Source organism: Triticum dicoccoides, chromosome 7A (assembly GCF_002162155.2).
Source record: "Triticum dicoccoides isolate Atlit2015 ecotype Zavitan chromosome 7A, WEW_v2.0, whole genome shotgun sequence".
Taxonomy (NCBI): Eukaryota; Viridiplantae; Streptophyta; class Magnoliopsida; order Poales; family Poaceae; genus Triticum; species Triticum dicoccoides.
Window position 1 is genome coordinate 2,734,168 of NC_041392.1, and position 21,172 is coordinate 2,755,339.

Consider the following 21,172-nt stretch of genomic DNA (forward strand, 5'->3'; position numbering starts at 1 on the left):
GTAGGACCGATATGGTTAGGGTTAGGGCATAACATAATCTCGGTGAGACCGATTACACAAACTCGGTGAGACCGATTTGGTAATAAGCTAACCAGAGAGTTGGTCAGGCAAACTCGGTGGGACCGATTACACAAACTCGGTGAGACCGATTTTGGTAATGAGTAAACACAGTGAGTTTGCATTGTAACCTCTAGTGCACAAAATCGGTGAGACCGATTTTGGCAATGGACATACACAGTGAGATTACAATCCCATCTCGGTGAGACCGAGATCCCTATCGGTAGAACCGATTTGCTAGGGTTTGGCAATGGCTATGACAAATGAAACTCGGTGGCGCCGGATAGAAAGAATCGGTAGGTCCGAGTTTGGCTTTGGGTTTAGGTCATATGTGGAAGTGGGAAAGTAGCTGAGGATTTTGGAGCATATCATTAAGCACATGAAGCAAGAGGCTCATTAAGCAACACCTCATCCCTCCTTGATAGTATTGGCTTTTCCTATGGACTCAATGTGATCTTGGATCACTAAAATGTAAAATGAAGAGTCTTGAGCTTGAAGCTTTAGCCAATCCTTTGTCCTTAGCTTCTTGAAGGAGTTCCCACAACCTTTAGTCCATGCCACTCCATTGCTGAACTTATTTGAAACATACTAGATAGAAACGTTAGTCCAACAAGAGATATGTTGACATTAATTACCAAAACCACCTGGGGAGCACTTGTGCTTTCAGATTTGGATGCACCGGCGAAGTTTGCACCAACTCTCAAGGTGAGAAAGGGCAATGCACGATACCGAAGAGGATAGAAAATTGCGGAAAGGTAAGTGTGCGTATGATCCATGGACTCACATTAGTCATAAAGAACTCATATACTTATTGCAAAAATTTATTAGCCCTCGAAGCAAAGTACTACTACGCATGCTCCTAGGGGAAGGGTTGGTAGGAGTTAACCATCGCGCGATCCCGACCGCCACACAAAGGATGATGATACGTCTCCAACGTATCTATAATTTTTGATTGCTCCATGCTATATTATCTACTGTTTTGGACTATATTGGGCTTTATTTTCCACTTTTATATTATTTTTCGGACTAACCTATTAACCGGAGGCCCAGCCCAGAATTGCTGTTTTTTGCCTATTTCAGAGTTTTGAAGAAACGGAATATCAAACGGAGTCCAAACGGAATGGAACCTTCGGGAACGTGATTTTCTCACCGAATATGATACAGGAGACTTGGACCGTACATCAAGAAAGAAAGGAGGTGGGCACGAGGTAGGGGGGCGCGCCATCCCCCCCAGGCGCGCCCTCCACCCTTGTGGGCCCCACCTTGCTCCACCGACGTACTTCTTCCTCCTATATATACCTACGTACCCCAAAAAGATCAGATACGGAGCCAAAAACCTAATTCCACCGCCGCAACCTTCTGTACCCACGAGATCCCATCTTGGGGCCTGTTCCGGAGCTCCGCCGGAAGGGGAATCCACCGCAAAGGGCTTCTACATCATCACCGTAGCCCCTCCGATGAAGTGTGAGTAGTTTACTTCAGACTGTCGGGTCCATAGTTATTAGCTAGATGGCTTCTTCTCTCTTTTTGGATCTCAATACAATGTTCTCCCCCTCTCGCGTGGAGATCTATTCGATGTAATCTTCTTTTTGCGGTGTGTTTGTTGAGACCGATGAATTATGGGTTTATGATCAAGATTATCTATGAACAATATTTGAATCTTCTATGAATTCTTTTATGTATGATTGGTTATCTTTGCAAGTCTTTTCGAATTATCAGTTTGGTTTGGCCTACTAGATTGGTTTTTCTTGCAATGGGAGAAGTGCTTAGCATTGGGTTCAATCTTGCGGTGTCCTTTTCTAGTGACAGTAGGGGCAGCAAGGCACGTATTGTATTGTTGCCATCGAGGATAACAAGATAGGGTTTTTATCATATTGCACGAATTTATCCCTCTACATCATGTCATCTTGCTTAAGACGTTACTCTGTTTTCTTGAATTTAATATTCTAGATGCATGCTAGATAGCGGTCGATGAGTGGAGTAATAGCAGTAGTGTAATCACAACCTTTGGTGCTCTCTGCAGGTTGCAAGGTTTTTGATGAAGACCGTTGCTCAGGTGGCCACTGGGAAGCAACCTGTCGGCACCATAGCTTACATGGGCAACATACAACACTTGATGCAATGCAAAAGCGCTGTAAATACAGGTATGCAGCTAGCTAGATCTTCAAGCAGACTCGTTATTATAACATAACTTCTGCAACTGTATGAGATGTTTTTGTCTGGAGCTACTTTTCGGTGAAGCGATTGAGCTTGTGACTGATCGTGGTACTTATTCATGTATCAATGATTCTCCACAGCTGAAGACTGGCTCAATCCTGCTGCCATAAAGGAGGTGTTTGAAGCTAGGGCCCTGAGGATGGCGGTGAACTGTGCCCAGAACATCAGCAAGGCGCCAAGCCAAGAAGAAGGTTGGTGTTGCACATAGTCAGTAATTGAAAACATCAAAACATGGTTGCTGTTGTAGCATCTCTTGGTGAATTACTAGGTGCAGTCAGTGACATGGATGGTCTGGTGCCTTGCAGGTTTCTCCGAGCTGTCCCCCGACTTGCTTGAGGCTGCTGTGGCTCACGTCCAGCTGATCATTGTGACCAAGTGAGTTGTTGGCTGGGGTTGCTGTATATCCATTTTCCGGGATAACCCAATCATTCAGTTCATTCCTCTGATGCCTCCCCCTATGTGTCGTAGGTTCATCGAGAAGCTGCAGGAGGACATCCCTGGCCCCGGGGTGAAGGAGCAGCTGCAGAACCTGTGCAGCATCTACGCGCTCCACCTGCTCCACAAGCACCTGGGCGACTTCCTGTCGACGGGGTGCGTCACAGCCAGGCAGGGCGCGCTGGCCAACGAGCTGCTCGGGAAGCTGTACGCGCAGGTAAGAATCAAGGCCAATCGATCAATCGTATGACAGACAGACACAGTCGACGAAGCTTTTGCCTTTCCATGGACTGAACTGAACTGGATGTTGTGCAGGTGCGGCCTAACGCGGTGGCGCTGGTGGACGCGTTCGACTACACGGACCACTACCTGGGGTCGGTGCTGGGGCGGTACGACGGGGACGTGTACCCGGCGCTGTACGAGGAGGCGTGGAAGGACCCGCTGAACGAGACGGTGGTTCCCGACGGGTACCAGGAGCACCTCCGGCCGCTGCTCAAGCAGCAGCTCAAGCTCTCCAGGCTATGATACGCGTTGGACTGTGGATGTGAAGCAGTAATAATTATCACAAGGAAAGAGGCGATTGGTTATTGTTGAATTGGCAAGGCCGGCAAGAGGGACACACAGACAGACGCTGTTGTTAGTAGAAATAAAAGGATCGTGCTCCCTCCTGGGTAATTAGTACGGTTGCTGTGGTTGTCATTTTGGTTAATGCATGTTTAGCCGGTGCCAGTATTATTGAGATACTTATCAGTAGCAAGTGTGTGGATGGATTCTTTTCTAGAATGTACAAGGAGGAAAATGGGGAGAATAATGGATGAAATGGTTTATCTTAAATTTCCTTGTTTTTTTCTATCTAGGTGCATTCATGTTGCTCTTTTTTTATTTTTTTAGTACTAGCAAAAGGACCTGTGCGATGCACCGGGAGGAAAAACAATCATAATGTTCAATGGCAATGACCATATTTTCTTTATATCTCATCGTATGATTTTGAAAATTTGTTCACAAATGCAAGAGAATGTTTCTTTTTTTCTTTCTAAATTTAATCACAAATTGAAGCAATGTTCAAATTTTTCAAAAAAATATCGTGGTTGTCAAAAAACTTGATAATTCAAAGAATTATTCTGAATTTCAAGAAACGTTTTTTAAAAACATACTATAATATTCCGATCCACCACGGCAGTTAATTCTTCAAAATTCATGCGGGTATATAGTCACAAAGACTCATAAGCATTACTATTTAACTACAAACCTTTGATCATTCATGAACATTTTTAAAAATTGTGAATATTTTTTACTATTTACAAAGATTTTTTTAAAAATTGTGAACTTTTTTTGTATTGCGAAGGATTTTTAAACATTTTCTTTTGAATCGGCGAACAATTATAGAATAGATGAATATTTTTTTCAAAATTGGTGGATTTTTTAATTCATGAACATTTTTTGAAATGCAAGAACATTTTCTGAATCAGCAATTTGTTTTGAATCGATAAACACTTTTGCAATTGACGGACTATTTTAAACAATTTAGGAAAAAAATTTAAATGGATGAACATTTTTTGAATTAGCAAAAATTTTGTTCAGTTTCTTTAATAATTTTTAACACATGGATTTACTTTTCAAAATCATGCACTTTTTGATTTTATGAACTTTTTTCATAATTGCGAACATTTTTAGAATAAATCCCGAACATTTTTTGAATTCACAAATTTTTTAAGTTTTCTTGAACATTATATTTCAAAGTTCTCGGTTTTTATGAATTTCAAAAGTTTTTTGAATTCAAATTATTTAAAGTAGATAAAAACGGAATAGAAAAATAAAAATAAAAAATGTAACTAAAAAATGGGTGCGTTGTGTCTTCTCCGGCGCGCAGAGTGCATTATAGTAGGTCCCTATGCTTGGGCTGCCCCAGGCAGGGGATTCACTGCAAAACGTTTTTTGTCACTTATAGTTGGCATTGATGGGTAATATTTTGCAACTTTGGAAGCAATTTTAATGACATATCGTCAAAAGCAATAACCCCTTTATTATTACTAGCAAAAAAGGTCGTGCGTTGCAACGCAAGAAAAAAAATACACTCCTCTAACCTGGCCAAGAAGGAAGGAGGATGAACCTTGGGCCGCCGAAGACGCGTCGGCGAAGCCCTGCCCAAAACCCTAGCCACGGGGGTGGAGTTCCGAGCGGGCGGTAGAGGACGGGAGCGCAGAATCTGGCCGGAGGGGAGGGAGGCGCGGACTGTGGGGAGCTCGGGGGCGTGCTGCGCAGCGCCGGAGCTCGCCGGAAGTGGCCTGCGTGGGTGGTGGTGACGGCAATGACTGCGTGGGTGAGAGGGAGAGGAGGCAAACCCGTGCTCTGTGTTTGGTCATGTTTTTTTCCTTTAGAAGTCTGCTCGGATGCTCCGTGCTCCATGCCCTTGCGATTCTAATCAGCAAACAAATGCCTAGTCACATACATTCAGCGGGGATGCTTTCTTCAAGTTGAATGAAGCTGATATAGTCGATACTTTCATGGCTCCCATGCAAAAGCATAGGCCACAAACACAGTCTTCTTTAACTTCTCAAGGCATGTACCATGTAGAATGCAAAACTGAGACTTAATTAAGAATTTTAGTATGTTTGTAAGACCATATTGATCTATTTATATGTGGTATTGGTAATTGCTTGAAACATTCACTTATCAAGTTTGTTGTAAAATATTTTTTTAAGGTGGACCACCCTGTTTTCAAATCCTAGCTCCACCGCTGCTTGTGAGGCTTGATCTGTACTTGCCATGCTCCCCTTCCTAAGGCTTCTAGAGAAGCGGCTGGACGTGAATCTCTTACCCTCCTTGCCCGGATAGGCAGGAGATGTGGTAGGAACTTGTACCCTATCAGGCCTGGCACGTAAGCAGTAAGGGAAGGAGGGGGCTGGGTGAGGCGATGAGCGGCCTCGCCGGCGGTTGGGCGCCGTCGCGGGAGAGGAGGGTGGCGGCAGCGGCGCAAGGGCAGGGGGCGGCTAGGGTTCCGGCTCCTCTGGGAGCCGGGCAATAGAGATAATATTCTTATTGCTTGATTCCAAAAAGAGTCTTACAACCTATATTTATAACCTAGATAACTTGCATAAGAATTAACCTAAGATAACTTGCATAAGAATTAACCTAAGATAACTTGTGGGCTAAGATTGCCCGGTGGGCCTAGCTAAACCGGCCATAACACTTCTCCCCGCCTGCACAAACAGCTTGTCCTCGAGCTGTAAGGTGGGGAAGCGCTTACGGAACTCCTCGAGGCGATCAGCCAGTGTCAAACACCTTCTCGACAGCTGGGGCGGCTAGGTCGACGGCGACGGCGTCTTCCGGAATGTATTCTGCAACCTCCAGGTAGAAGAGTCGCGGGCAGGCATGGCCGGGCGTGTAGGGCTCGTCGCAGTTGAAGCACAACTCTTGGCGGCGACGCTCAAGTAGCTCGGCTGAGGTGAGCCGGTGGAACGGGCGCGTCGCGGTCGCAGCGAGGGGTGCCGCAGAAGCCTGTGCAGGCCGACCCTGCGCGGAATCCGGCCCGGGTAGCGACCCAGCGGTCCGGAACCGTTCCTGCTGGATGGCCACCGCGCGGCGTTCGAACACGCGGGCGTAGTACATGGCCGACTAGAGATCCTGGGGTCCCCTAAGCTCCACGTCCACGCGGATGTGATCCGGAAGTCCACCGACAAAGAGGTCGGCCCGCTGCTGCGCCGTCACACCCGACGCATGGCATGCCAGGGCCTGGAAACGGTCGGCGTAGTCCTGCACCATGGAGGTGAATAGAAGGCGGCCGAGCTCCGCCAGGCGACTCCCGCGAACCAGAGGCCCAAAGCGAAGGAGGCAGAGCTCGCGGAAGCGCTCCCAAGGGGGCATGGCGTCCTCGTCCTGCTCGAGGGCGTAATACCAGGTCTGTGCCGCGCCGCGGAGGTGGTATGAGGCGAGCCAGGTACGCTCCGATGCGAGCGTGCGCTGCCCGCGAAAGAACTGGTCGCACTGGTTGAGCCAGTTGTTGGGGAATGTAGCAAAAATTCAAAATTTTCCTACGAGTCACCAAGATCTATCTATGGAGAGACCAGCAACGAGGGGAAGGAGAGTGCATCTACATACCCTTGTAGATCGCTAAGCGGAAGCATTCAAGAGAACGGGGTTGAAGGAGTCGTACTCGTCGTGATCCAAATCATCGGAGATCCTAGTGCCGAACGGACGGCACCTTCGCGTTCAACACACGTACAGCCCGGTGACGTCTCCCATGCCTTGATCCAGCAAGGAGAGAGGGAGAGGTTGAGGAAGACTCCATCTAGCAGGAGCACAACGGCGTGGTGGTGGTGGAGGAGCATGGTACTCCAGCAGGGCTTCGCCAAGCACCGCAAGAGACAAGGAGGGAGAAGGGTAGGGATGCGCCAAGAAGGAGAGGAACTCGTGTGTATTGGGCAGCCCATACCTCAACTATATATAGGGGAAGGGGAGGGGCTGCGCCCCCACCTAGGGTTCCCTCCCTAGGGGTGGCGGCATCCCCCTAGATCCCATCTAGGGGCGGCCAAGGGGAGGGGAGAGGGGGAGGCGCACCAGGGTGGGCCTTAGGGCCCAACTGCCCTAGGGTTTGCCCCCTTCTCCTCTCCCTTGCACCTTGGGCCTTGGTGGGGGGCGCACCAGCACACCTGGGGCTGGTCCCCTCCCACACTTGGCCCATGCATCCCTTCGGGAATTGTGGCCCCACTTGGTGGACCCTCGGGACCCTCCCGGTGGTCCCGGTACATTACCGATAAAACCCGAAACTTTTCCGGTGATCAAAACAGGACTTCCCATATATAAATCTTTACCTCCGGACCATTCGGAACTCCTCGTGATGTCCGGGATCTCATCTGGGACTCCGAACAACATTCGGTAACCACGTATATCTATTCCCTATAACCCTAGCGTCATCGAACCTTAAGTGTGTAGACCCTACGGGTTCGGGAGACATGTAGACATGACCGAGATGACTCTCCGGTCAATAACCAACAGCGGGATCTGGATACCCATGCTGGCTCCCACATGCTCCACGATGATCTCATCGGATGAACCACGTGAAGGAAATATGCCCTAGAGGCAATAATAAAGTTATTATTTATTTCCTTATATCATGATAAATGTTTATTATTCATGCTAGAATTGTATTAACCGGAAACATAATACATGTGTGAATATATAAACAAACAGAGTGTCACTAGTATGCCTCTACTTGACTAGCTTGTTAATCAAAGATGGTTATGTTTCCTAACCATGGACAAAGAGTTGTTATTTGATTAACGGGATCACATCATTAGTTGAATGATCTGATTGACATGACCCATTCCGTTAGCTTAGCACCCGATCGTTTAGTATGTTGCTATTGCTTTCTTCATGACTTATACATGTTCCTATGACTATGAGATTATGCAACTCCCGTTTACCGGAGGAACACTTTGTGTGCTACCAAACGTCACAACTTAACTGGGTGATTATAAAGGTGCTCTACAGGTGTCTCCAAAGGTACTTGTTTGGTTGGCGTATTTCAAGATTAGGATTTGTCATTCTGAATGTCGGAGAGGTATCTCTGAGCCCTCTCGGTAATGCACATCACTTAAGCCTTGCAAGCATTACAACTAATGAGTTAGTTGCGAGATGATGTATTACGGAACGAGTAAAGAGACTTGCCGGTAACGAGATTGAACTAGGTATTGGATACCGACGATCGAATCTCGGGCAAGTAACATACCGATGACAAAGGGAACAACATATGTTGTTATGCGGTCTGACCGATAAAGATCTTCGTAGAATTAGGAACCAATATGGGCATCTAGGTCCCGCTATTGGTTATTGACCGGAGACGTGTCTCGGTCATGTCTACATTGTTCTCGAACCGTAGGGTCCGCACGCTTAAAGTTACGATGACAGTTTCTTTATGAGTTTATGTATTTTGATGTACCGAAGGTTGTTCGAAGTTCCGGATGTGATCACAGACATGGCGAGGAGTCTCGAAATGGTCGAGACATAAAGATCGATATATTAGAAGCCTATATTTGGACATCGGAATCGTTCCGGGTGAAATCGGCATTTTACCGGAGTACCGGGGGGTTACCGGAACCCCCCGGGGGGATATTGGGCCTTGATGGGCCATAAGGGAGAAGAGGAGGGCCGGCCAGGGCAGGCCGCGCGCCCCCTCCCCCTAGTCCGAATAGGACAAGGAAGGGGGGGGCGGAGCCCCCCTTTCCTCTTCCCCTTCCCACTTTCCTTCTCCAACAAGGCAAGAGGAGGGGAGTCCTACTCCCGGTGGGAGTAGGACTCCTCCAGGCGCACCCCTAGGGGGCCGGCCGCACCTCCCCCTCCCTCCTTTATATACGGGGGCAGGGGGCACCCTAGAACACACAAGTTGATCTTCGTGATCGTTCCTTAGCCGTGTGCGATGCCCCCCTCCACGATATTACACCTCGATCATATTGTAGCGGTGCTTAGGCGAAGCCCTGCGACGGTTAAACATCAAGATCGTCACCACACCGTCGTGCTAACGAAACTCCTCCCCGAAGCTTTGCTGGATCGGAGCCCAGGGTGCGTCATCGAGATGTATGTGTGTCAAGAACTCGGAGGTGCCGGAGTAACGGTGCTTGGATCGGTTGGACCGGGAAGACGTACGAGTACTTCCTCTATGTTCCGTCAACGCTTCCGCTTCGGTCTACGAGGGTACGTAGACAACACTCTCCCCTCTCGTTGCTATGCATCACCATGATCTTGCGTGTGCATAGGAATTTTTTTGAAATTACTACGTTCCTCAACAGTGGTATCAGAGCCAGGTTTTATGGTTTGATGTTATATGCACGAGTAGAACACAAGTGAGTTGTGGGCGATATAAGTCATACTGCCTACCAGCATGTCATTCTTTGGTTCGGCAGTATGGTTGGATGAAGCGGCCCGGACCGACATTACGCGTACGCTTACGCGAGACCGGTTCTCCCGACGTGCTTTGCACATAGGTGGCTTGCGGGTGACAGTTTCTCCAACTTTAGCTGAACCGAGTGTGGCTACGCCCGGTCCTTGCGAAGGTTAAAACGACATCAACTTGACAAACTATCATTGTGGTTTTGATGCGTAGGTAAGATCGGTTCTTGCTTAAGCCCGTAGCAGCCACGTAAAACTTGCAACAAACAAAGTAGAGGACGTCTAACTTGTTTTTGCAGGGCATGTTGTGATGTGATATGGTCAAGACATGATTGTATGAGATGATCATGTTTTGTAACCGAGTTATCGGCAACTGGCAGGAGCCATATGGTTGTCGCTTTGTTGTATGCAATGCAATCGCGCTGTAATGCTTTACTTTATCACTAAGCGGTAGCAGTAGCGATAGTCGTGGAAGCATAAGATTGACGAGACGACAACGATGCTATGATGGAGATCAAGGTGTCGCGCCGGTGACGATGGTAATCATGACGGTGCTTCGGAGATGGAGATCACAAGCACAAGATGATGATGGCCATATCATATCACTTATATTGATTGCATGTGATGTTTATCTTTTATGCATCTTATCTTGCTTTGATTGACGGTAGCATTATAAGATGATCTCTCACTAAATTATCAAGAAGTGTTCTCCCTGAGTATGCACCATTGCCAAAGTTCGTCGTGCCCAGACACCACATGATGATCGGGTGTGATAAGCTCTACGTCCATCTACAACGGGTGCAAGCCAGTTTTTGCACATGCAGAATACTCAGGTTAAACTTGACGAGCCTAGCATATGCAGATATGGCCTCGGAACACGAAGACCGAAAGGTCGAGCGTGAATCATATAGTAGATATGATCAACATAATGATGTTCACCATTGAAAACTAATCCATTTCACGTGATGATCGGTTGTGGTTTAGTTGATTTGGATAACGTGATCACTTAGAGGATTAGAGGGATGTCCATCTAAGTGGGAGTTATTAAGTAATATGATTAATTGAACTTAAATTTATCATGAACTTAGTACCTGATAGTATCTTGCTTATGTATGTTTGATTGTAGATAGATGGCCCGTGCTGTTGTTCCGTTGAATTTTAATGCGTTCCTTGAGAAAGCAAAGTTGAAAGATGATGGTAGCAATTACACGGACTGGGTCCGTAACTTGAGGATTATCCTCATTGCTGCGCAGAAGAATTACGTCCTGGAAGCACCGCTGGGTGCCAGGCCTGCTGCTGGAGCAACACCAGATGTTATGAACGTCTGGCAGAGCAAAGCTGATGACTACTCGATAGTTCAGTGTGTCATGCTTTACGGCTTAGAATCGGGACTTCAACGATGTTTCGTACGTCATGGAGCATATGAGATGTTCCAGGAGTTGAAGTTAATATTTCAAGCAAATGCCCGGATTGAGAGATATGAAGTCTCCAATAAGTTCTATAGCTGCAAGATGGAGGAGAACAGTTCTGTCAGTGAGCATATACTCAAAATGTCTAGGTATAATAATCACTTGATTCAGATGGGAGTTAATCTTCCAGATGATTGCGTCATTGACAGAATTCTCCAATCACTGCCACCAAGCTACAAGAGCTTCGTGATCAACTATAATATGCAAGGGATGAATAAGACTATTCCCGAGCTCTTCGCAATGCTGAAAGCTGCGGAGGTAGAAATCAAAAAGGAGCATCAAGTGTTGATGGTCAACAAGACCACTAGTTTCAAGAAAAAGGGCAAAGGGAAGAAGAAGGGGAACTTCAAGAACAGCAAGCAAGTTGCTACTCAAGAGAAGAAACCCAAGTCTGGACCTAAGCCTGAAACTGAGTGCTTCTACTGTAAGCAAACTGGTCACTGGAAGCGGAACTGCCCCAAGTATTTGGCGGATAAGAAGGATGGCAAGGTGAACAAAGGTATATGTGATATACATGTTATTGATGTGTACCTTACTAGAGCTCGCAGTAGCACCTGGGTATTTGATACTGGTTCTGTTGCTAATATTTGCAACTCGAAACAGGGACTACGGATTAAGCGAACACCGGCAAAGGACGAGGTGACGATGCGCGTGGGAAATGGTTCCAAAGTCGATGTGATCGCGGTCGGCACGCTACCTCTACATCTACCTTCGAGATTAATATTAGACCTAAATAATTGTTATTTGGTGCCAGCGTTGAGCATGAACATTATATCTGGATCTTGTTTGATGCGAGACGGTTATTCATTTAAATCAGAGAATAATGGTTATTCTATTTATATGAGTAATATCTTTTATGGTCATGCACCCTTCAAGAGTGGTCTATTTTTGATGAATCTCGATAGTAGTGACACACATATTCATAATGTTGAAGCCAAAAGATGCAGAGTTGATAATGATAGTGCAACTTATTTGTGGCACTGCCGTTTAGGTCATATCGGTGTAAAGCGCATGAAGAAACTCCATACTGATGGACTTTTGGAACCACTTGATTATGAATCACTTGGCACTTGCGAGCCGTGCCTCATGGGCAAGATGACTAAAACACCGTTCTCCGGTACTATGGAGAGAGCAACAGATTTGTTGGAAATCATACATACAGATGTGTGTGGTCCGATGAATGTTGAGGCTCGTGGCGGATATTGTTATTTTCTCACCTTCACAGATGATTTAAGCAGATATGGGTATATCTACTTAATGAAACATAAGTCTGAAACATTTGAAAAGTTCAAAGAATTTCAGAGTGAAGTAGAAAATCATCGTAACAAGAAAATAAAGTTTCTACGATCTGATAGTGGAGGAGAATATTCGAGTTACGAGTTTGGTGTACATTTGAAACAATGCGGAATAGTTTCGCAACTCACGCCACCTGGAACACCACAGCGTAATGGTGGGTCCGAACATCGTAATCGTACTTTACTAGATATGGTGCGATCTATGATGTCTCTTACTGATTTACCGCTATCGTTTTGGGGTTATGCTTTAGAGACGACCGCATTCACGTTAAATAGGGCACCATCAAAATCCGTTGAGACGACGCCTTTTGAGCTATGGTTTGGCAAGAAACCAAAGTTGTCGTTTCTGAAAGTTTGGGGCTGCGATGCTTATGTGAAAAAGCTTCAACCTGATAAGCTCGAACCCAAATCAGAGAAATGTGTCTTCATAGGATACCCAAAGGAGACTGTTGGGTATACCTTCTATCACAGATCCGAAGGCAAGACATTCGTTGCTAAGAATGGATCCTTTCTAGAGAAGGAGTTTCTCTCGAAAGAAGTGAGTGGGAGGAAAGTAGAACTTGATGAGGTAACTGTACCTGCTCCCTTATTGGAAAGTAGTTCATCACAGAAACCGGTTTCTGCGATACTTACACCAATTAGTGAGGAATTTAATGATGATGATCATGAAATTTCAGATCAAGTTACTACTGAGCCTCGTAGATCAACCAGAGTAAGATCCGCACCAGAGTGGTATGGTAATCCTGTTCTGGAAGTCATGCTACTAGATCATGATGAACCTATGAACTATGAAGAAGTGATGGTGATCCCAGATTCCGCAAAATGGCTTGAAGCCATGAAATCTGAGATGGGATCCATGTATGAGAACAAAGTATGGACTTTGGTTGACTTGCCCGATGATCGGCAAGCAATTGAGAATAAATGGATCTTCAAGAAGAAGACTGACGCTGACGGTAATATTACTGTCTACAAAGCTTGACTTGTCGGAAAAGGGTTTCGGCAAGTTCAAGGGGTTGACTACGATGAGACCTTCTCACCCGTAGCGATGCTTAAGTCTGTCCGAATCATGTTAGCGATTGCCGCATTTTATGATTATGAAATTTGGCAGATGGATGTAAAAACTGCATTCCTGAATGGATTTTTGGAAGAAGAGTTGTATATGATGCAACCTGAAGGTTTTATCGATCCAAAGGGAGCTAACAAAGTGTGCAAGCTCCAGCGATCCATTTATGGACTGGTGCAAGCCTCTCGGAGTTGGAATAAACGCTTTGATAGTGTGATCAAAGCATTTGGGTTTGTACAGACTTTTGGAGAAGCCTGTATTTACAAGAAAGTGAGTGGGAGCTCTGTAGCATTTCTGATATTATATGTGGATGACATATTACTAATCGGAAATGATATAGAATTTCTGGATAGCATAAAGGGATACTTGAATAAGAGTTTTTCAATGAAATACCTCGGTGAAGCTGCTTACATATTGGGCATTAAGATCTATAGAGATAGATCAAGACGCTTAATTGGACTTTCACAAAGCACATACCTTGAGAAAGTTTTGAAGAAGTTCAAAATGGATCAAGCAAAGAAAGGGTTCTTGCCTGTATTGCAAGGTGTGAAGTTGAGTAAGACTCAAAGCCCGACCACTGTAGAAGATAGAGAGAAAATGAAAGATGTTCCCTATGCTTCAGCCATAGGCTCTATCATGTATGCAATGCTGTGTACTAGACCTGATGTGTGCCTTGCTATAAGTTTAGCAGGGAGGTACCAAAGTAATCCAGGAGTGGATCACTGGACAGCGGTCAAGAACATCCTGAAGTACCTGAAAAGGACTAAGGATATGTTTCTCGTATATGGAGGTGACAAAGAGCTCATCATAAATGGTTACGTTGATGCAAGCTTTGACACTGATCCGGACGATTCTAATTCGCAAACCGGATACGTGTTTACATTAAACGGTGGAGCTGTCAATTGGTGCAGTTCTAAACAAAGAGTCGTGGCGGGATCTACGTGTGAAGCGGAATACATAGCTGCTTCAGAAGCAGCTAATGAAGGAGTCTAGATGAAGGAGTTCATATCCGATCTAGGTGTCATACCTAGTGCATCGGGTCCAATGAAAATCTTTTGTGACAATACTGGAGCGATTGCCTTAGCGAAGGAATCCAGATTTCACAAGAGAACCAAGCACATCAAGAGACACTTCAATTCCATCCGGGATCTAGTCCAGGTGGGAGACATAGAGATTTGCAAGATACATACGGATCTGAATGTTGCAGACCCATTGACTAAGCCTCTTCCACGAGCAAAACATGATCATCACCAAGACTCCATGGGTGTTAGAATCATTACTGTGTAATCTAGATTATTGACTCTAGTGCAAGTGGGAGACTGAAGGAAATATGCCCTAGAGGCAATAATAAAGTTATTATTTATTTCCTTATATCATGATAAATGTTTATTATTCATACTAGAATTGTATTAACCGGAAACATAATACATGTGTGAATATATAAACAAACAGAGTGTCACTAGTATGCCTCTACTTGACTAGCTTGTTAATCAAAGATGGTTATGTTTCCTAACCATAGACAAAGAGTTATTATTTGATTAACGGGATCACATCATTAGTTGAATGATCTGATTGACATGACCCATTCCGTTAGCTTAGCACCCGATCGTTTAGTATGTTGCTATTGCTTTCTTCATGAGTTATACATGTTCCTATGACTATGAGATTATGCAACTCCCGTTTACCGGAGGAACACTTTGTGTGCTACCAAACATCACAACGTAACTGGGTGATTATAAAGGTGCTCTACAGGTGTCTCCAAAGGTACTTGTTGGGTTGGCGTATTTCGAGATTAGGATTTGTCACTCCGAATGTCGGAGAGGTATCTCTGGGCCCTCTCGGTAATGCACATCACTTAAGCCTTGCAAGCATTACAACTAATGAGTTAGTTGCGAGATGATGTATTACAGAACGAGTAAAGAGACTTGCCGGTAACGAGATTGAACTAGGTATTGGATACCGACGATCGAATCTCGGGCAAGTAACATACCGATGACAAAGGGAACAACGTATGTTGTTATGCGGTCTGACCGATAAAGATCTTCGTAGAATATGTAGGACCCAATATGGGCATCCAGGTCCCGCTATTGGTTATTGACCAGAGACGTGTCTCGGTCATGTCTACATTGTTCTCGAACCATAGGGTCCGCACGCTTAAAGTTACGATGACAGTTTCTTTATGAGTTTATGTATTTTGATGTACCGAAGGTTGTTCGGAGTTCCGTATGTGATCACGGACATGACGAGGAGTCTCGAAATGGTCGAGACATAAAGATCGATATATTGGAAGCCTATATTTGGACATCGGAATCATTCTGGGTGAAATCGGCATTTTACCGGAGTACCGGGGGGTTACCGAAACCCCCCGGGGGGTTATTGGGCCTTGATGGGCCATAAGGGAGAAGAGGAGGGCCGGCCAGGGCAGGCCGCGTGCCCCCTCCCCCCTAGTCGGAATAGGACAAGGAAGGGGGGGGGGCGGCGCCCCCCCTTTCCTCTTCCCCTTCCCCCCTTTCCTTCTCCAACAAGGCAAGAGGAGGGGAGTCCTACTCCCGGTGGGAGTAGGACTCCTCCAGGCGCACCCTAGGGGGCCGGCCGCACCTCCCCCTCCCTCCTTTATATACGGGGGCAGGGGGCACCCTAGAACACACAAGTTGATCTTCGTGATCGTTCCTTAGCCGTGTGCGATGCCCCCTCCACGATATTACACCTCGATCATATTGTAGCGGTGCTTAGGCGAAGCCCTGCGACGGTTAAACATCAAGATCGTCACCACACCGTCGTGCCACCTAGTTACGTTGTGACGTTTGGCACACCCAAAGCACTCCTACGGTATCCGGGAGTTGCACAATCTCATGGTCTAAGGAAATGATACTTGACATTAGAAAAGCTTTAGCATACGAACTACATGATCTTGTGCTAGTCTTAGGATTGGGTCTTGTCCATCACATCATTCTCCTAATGATGTGATCCTGTTATCAATGACATCCAATGTCCATGGTCAGGAAACCGTAACCATCTATTGATCAACGAGCTAGTCAACTAGTGGCTTACTAGGGACATGGTGTTGTCTATGTATCCACACATGTATCTGAGTTTCCTATCAATACAATTCTAGCATGGATAATAAACGATTATCATGAACAAGGAAATATAATAATAATCAATTTATTATTGCCTCTAGGGCATATTTCCAACAGTCTCCCACTTGCACTAGAGTCAATAATCCAGTTCACATTGATATGTGATTAACACTCAAGGTCACATCCCCATGTGACTAACACCCAAAGAGTTTACTAGAGTCAATAATCTAGTTCACATTACCATGTGATTAACACTCGATGAGTTCTGGGTTTGATCATGTTATGCTTGTGAGAGATGTTATAGTCAACGGGTCTGAATCTTTCAGATCCATGTGTGCTTTACAAATCTCTATGTCATCTCCTAGATGCAGCTACCACGTTCTATTTGGAGCTATTCCAAATAACTGTTCTACTATATGAATCCAGTTTACTACTCAGAATAATCTGGATTAGTGTCAAAGTTTGCATCGGCGTAACCCTTTACGACGAACTCTTTTTACCACCTCCATAATCGAGAAAATTCCTTAGTCCACTAGTTACCAAGGATAACTTTGACTGCTGTCCTGTGATCCATTCTTGGATCACTCTTGTACCCCTTGACTGACTCATGGCAAGGCACACTTCAGGTGCGGCACACAGCATAGCATACTATAGAGAGCCTATGACAAAAGCATAGGGGATGACCTTTGTCCTTCCTCTTTCTTCTGCCGTGGTCGAGCTTTAAGTCTTAACTTCATACCTTACAACTCAGGCAAGAACTCCTTTGACTGATCCATCTTGAACACCTTCAAGATCATGTCAAGGTATGTGCTCATTTGAAAGTACCATTAAGCGTTTTTGATCTATCCTTATAGATCTTGATGCTCAATGTTCAAGTAGCTTAATCCAGGCTTTCCATTGAAAAACACTTTTCAAATAACTCTGCATGCTTTCCAGAAATTCTACATCATTTCCGATCAACAATATGTTAACAACATATACTCATCAGAAATTCTATAGTGCTCCCACTCACTTCTTTGGAAATACAAGTTTCTCATAAACTTTGTATACACCCAAAACTTTGACCATCTCATCAAAGCATACATTCCAACTCCGAGATGCTTACTCCAGTCCTTAGAAGGATTGCTGGAGCTTTGCATACTTGTTAGCATCTTTCAGGATTGACAAAACCTTCCGGTTGTATCACATACAACCTTTCCTCAAAAATCGTCGAGGAAATAATGTTTTGACATCCTATCTGCAAGATTTCATAAATAATGCAGTAATTGCTAATATAATTCCAGCAGACTCTTAGCATCTCTACGAGTGAGAAAGTCTCATCGTAGTCAACTCCTTGAACTTGTCGGAAAACATCTTAACGACAAGTGGAGCTTTCTTAATGGTGATACTTACCATCATTCTCCGTCTTCCTTTTAAAATCCATATGTACCTAATAGCCTTACGACCATCAAGTAGTTCTTCCAAAGTCTACACTTTGTTTTCATATATGGATCCTCTCTCGGATTATATGGCCTTGAGCCATTTTGGAATCCAGGCCCACCATCGCTTCTCCATAGCTCGTAGGTTCATTGTTGTATAGCAACATGACTTCCAAGACAGGATTACGTACCACTCTGAAGTAGCACGCATCCTTGTCATCCCACGAGGTTTGGCAGTGACTTGATCTGAAGTTTCATGATCACTATCATAAGCTTCCACTTCAATTGGTGTAGGTGCCACAGGAACAGCTCCCTATGCCCTGCCACACACTAGTTGAAGAGACGGTTCAATAACCTCATCAAGTCTCCCACTCAATTCGTTCGAGAGAAACTTTTCCTCGAGAAAGGACCCGATTCTAGAAACAATCCCTTATTGCTTTCGGATCTGAGACAGGAGGTATACCCAACTGTTTTGGCTGTCCTATGAAGATGCAATTATCCGCTTTGGGTTCGAGCTTATCAGCCTGAAACTTTTTCACATAAGCGTCGCAGCCCCAAACTTTTAAGAAATGACAGCTTAGGTTTCTCTAAACCATAGTTCATACGGTGTCATCTCATCGGAATTATGTGGTGCCCTACTTAAAGTGAATGTGGTTGTCTCTAATGCCTAACCCATAAACTATCGTGGTAATTCGATAAGAGACATCATGATATGCATCATATCCAATAGGGTGCAGTTATGATGTTCGGACACACCATCACACTATGGTGTTCCAGGCTGTATTAGTTGTGAAACAATTTCCACAATGTCTTAATTCTGTGCCAAACTCGTAATTCAGATATTCATCTCTATGATCATATCATAGATCTTTTTATCCTCTTGTCACAACGATCTTTCAACTTCACCCTGAAATTACTTGAACCTTTCAATAATTCAGACTCGTGATTCATCAAGTAAATATACTCAACATCTACTAAAATCATCTGTGAAGTAAGAACATAACGATATCCACTACACGCCTCAGCACTCATTGGACTGCACACATCAAAATGTATTACTTCCAACAAGTTGCTTTCTAGTTCCATTTTACTGAAAACGAGGCTTTCAGTCATCTTGCCCATGTGGTATGATTTGCATGTCTCAAGTGAATCAAAATCAAGTGAGTCCAAACGGTCCATTTGCATGGAGTTTCTTCATGCATATACACCAATAGACATGGTTCGCATGTCTCAAACTTTTCAAAACGAGTGAGCCCAAAGATCCATCAACATGGAGCTTCTTCATGAGTTTTATACCGATATGACTTACGTGGCAGTGCCACAAGTAGGTGGTACTATCATTACTATCTTATATATTTTTGGCATGAACATGTGTATCACTATGATCGAGATTTAATAAACCATTCGTTTTAGGTGCAAGACCATTGAAGGTATTATTCAAATAAACAGAGTAACCATTATTCTCCTTAAATGAATAACCGTACTGCGATAGACATAATCCAATCATGTCTATGCTCAACACAAACACCAATCTCGATGGTAGAGGGAGCGTGCGATGCTTGATCACATCAAGCTTGGAAAAAACTTCCAACACATATCGCCAGCTCACCTTTAGCTAGTCTTCGTAACCTTTTATTTCGAGTTTACTAACACTTAGCAACCGAACCGGTATCTAATACCATGGTGCTACTAGGAGTACTAGTAAAATACACATTAACACAATGTATATCCAATATACTTCTATTGACCTTGCCAGCCTTCTCATCTACCAAGTATCTAGGGTAATTCTGCTCCAGTGGCTGTTCCCCTTATTACAGAAGCACTTAGTCTCGGGTTTGGGTTCAACCTTGGGTTTCTTCACTAGAGCAGCAGCTGAATTGCCGTTTCATGAAGTATCCCTTCTTTCCCTTGCCCTTCTTGAAACTAGTGGTTTCACCAACCATCAACAATTGATGCTCCTTCTTGATTTCTACTTTTGTGGTGTCAAACATTGCAAATATCTCAAGGATCATCATATATGTCCCTGATATATTATAGTTCATCATGTAGCTCTAGCAGCTTGGTGGTAATGACTTCGGAGAAACATCACTATCTCATCTGGAAGATCAACTCCCACTCGATTCAAATGATTGTTGTACTCAGACAATCTGAGCACAAGCTCAACAATTGAGCTTTTCTCCCTTAGTTTGCAGGCTAAGAAAATCGTCGGAGGTCTTATACCTCTTGACGTGGGCACGAGCCTGAAATCCCAATTTCAGCCCTCGAAACATCTCATATGTTTCGCGACGTTTCAAAACGTCTTTGGTACCTGAACTCTAAACCGTTTAACTGAACTATCACGTAGTTATCAAAATGTGTATGTCAGATGTTCGCAACATCCACAAACGACATTCGAGGCTCAGCACACTGAGCGGTGCATTAAGGACATAAGCCTTCTATGAAGCAATGAGGACAATCCTCAGTTTACGGACCTAGTCCGCATAATTGCTACTATCATCTTTCAACTAAATTTTCTCTAGGAACATATCTAAACAGTAGAACTGAAGCGCGAGCTACGGCATAATTTGCGAAGACCTTTTGACTATGTTCAGGATAATTAAGTTCATCTTATGAACTCCCACTTAGATAGACATCCCTCTAGTCATCTAAGTGATTACATGATCCGAGTCAACTAGGCCGTGTCCGATCATCACGTGAGACGGACTAGTCAACATCGGTGAACATCTTCATGTTGATCGTATCTCCCATACGACTCATGCTCGACCTTTCGGTCTCTTGTGTTCCGAGGCCATGTCTGTACATGATAGGCTCGTCAAGTCAACCTAAGTGTTTTGCATGTGTTCCGAGGCCATGTCTGTACATGCTAGGCTCGTCAACACCCGTTGTATTCGAACGTAAGAATCTATCACACCCGATCATCATGTGGTGCTTCGAAACGATGAACTTTCGCAGCGGTGCACAGTTAGGGGGAACACTTTCTTGAAATTTTAGTGAGGGATAATCTTATTTACTACCGTCGTTCTAAGCAAATAAGATGTATAAACATGATAAACATCACATGCAATCAAATAGTGACATGATATGGCCAATATCATATTGCTCCTTTTGATCTCCATCTTCAGGGCTCCATGATCAACATCGTCACGGGCATGACACCATGATCTCCATCATCATGCTCTCCATCATTGTGTCTCCATGAAGTTGTCTCGCCAACTTATTACTTCTACTACTATGGCTACCGGTTAGCAATAAA

At 44.7% G+C, this 21,172-nt stretch overlaps 1 protein-coding gene across 1 annotated transcript in view; it reads left to right on the forward strand.

The window, feature by feature from the left end:
- Window positions 1-3,543, forward strand: part of LOC119329858 (peroxisomal acyl-coenzyme A oxidase 1-like) — a 46,067-nt gene extending 42,524 nt beyond the window's left edge. Inside the window, exons 2-6 of the mRNA XM_037602953.1 lie at window positions 2,081-2,201; window positions 2,355-2,465; window positions 2,580-2,649; window positions 2,743-2,926; window positions 3,025-3,543. Of these exons, the coding sequence (XP_037458850.1) occupies window positions 2,081-2,201; window positions 2,355-2,465; window positions 2,580-2,649; window positions 2,743-2,926; window positions 3,025-3,234 (696 nt within the window). The 3' untranslated portion in view covers window positions 3,235-3,543. The remainder of the gene's footprint in view (window positions 1-2,080; window positions 2,202-2,354; window positions 2,466-2,579; window positions 2,650-2,742; window positions 2,927-3,024) is intronic.
- Window positions 3,544-21,172: the final 17,629 nt, after the last annotated feature.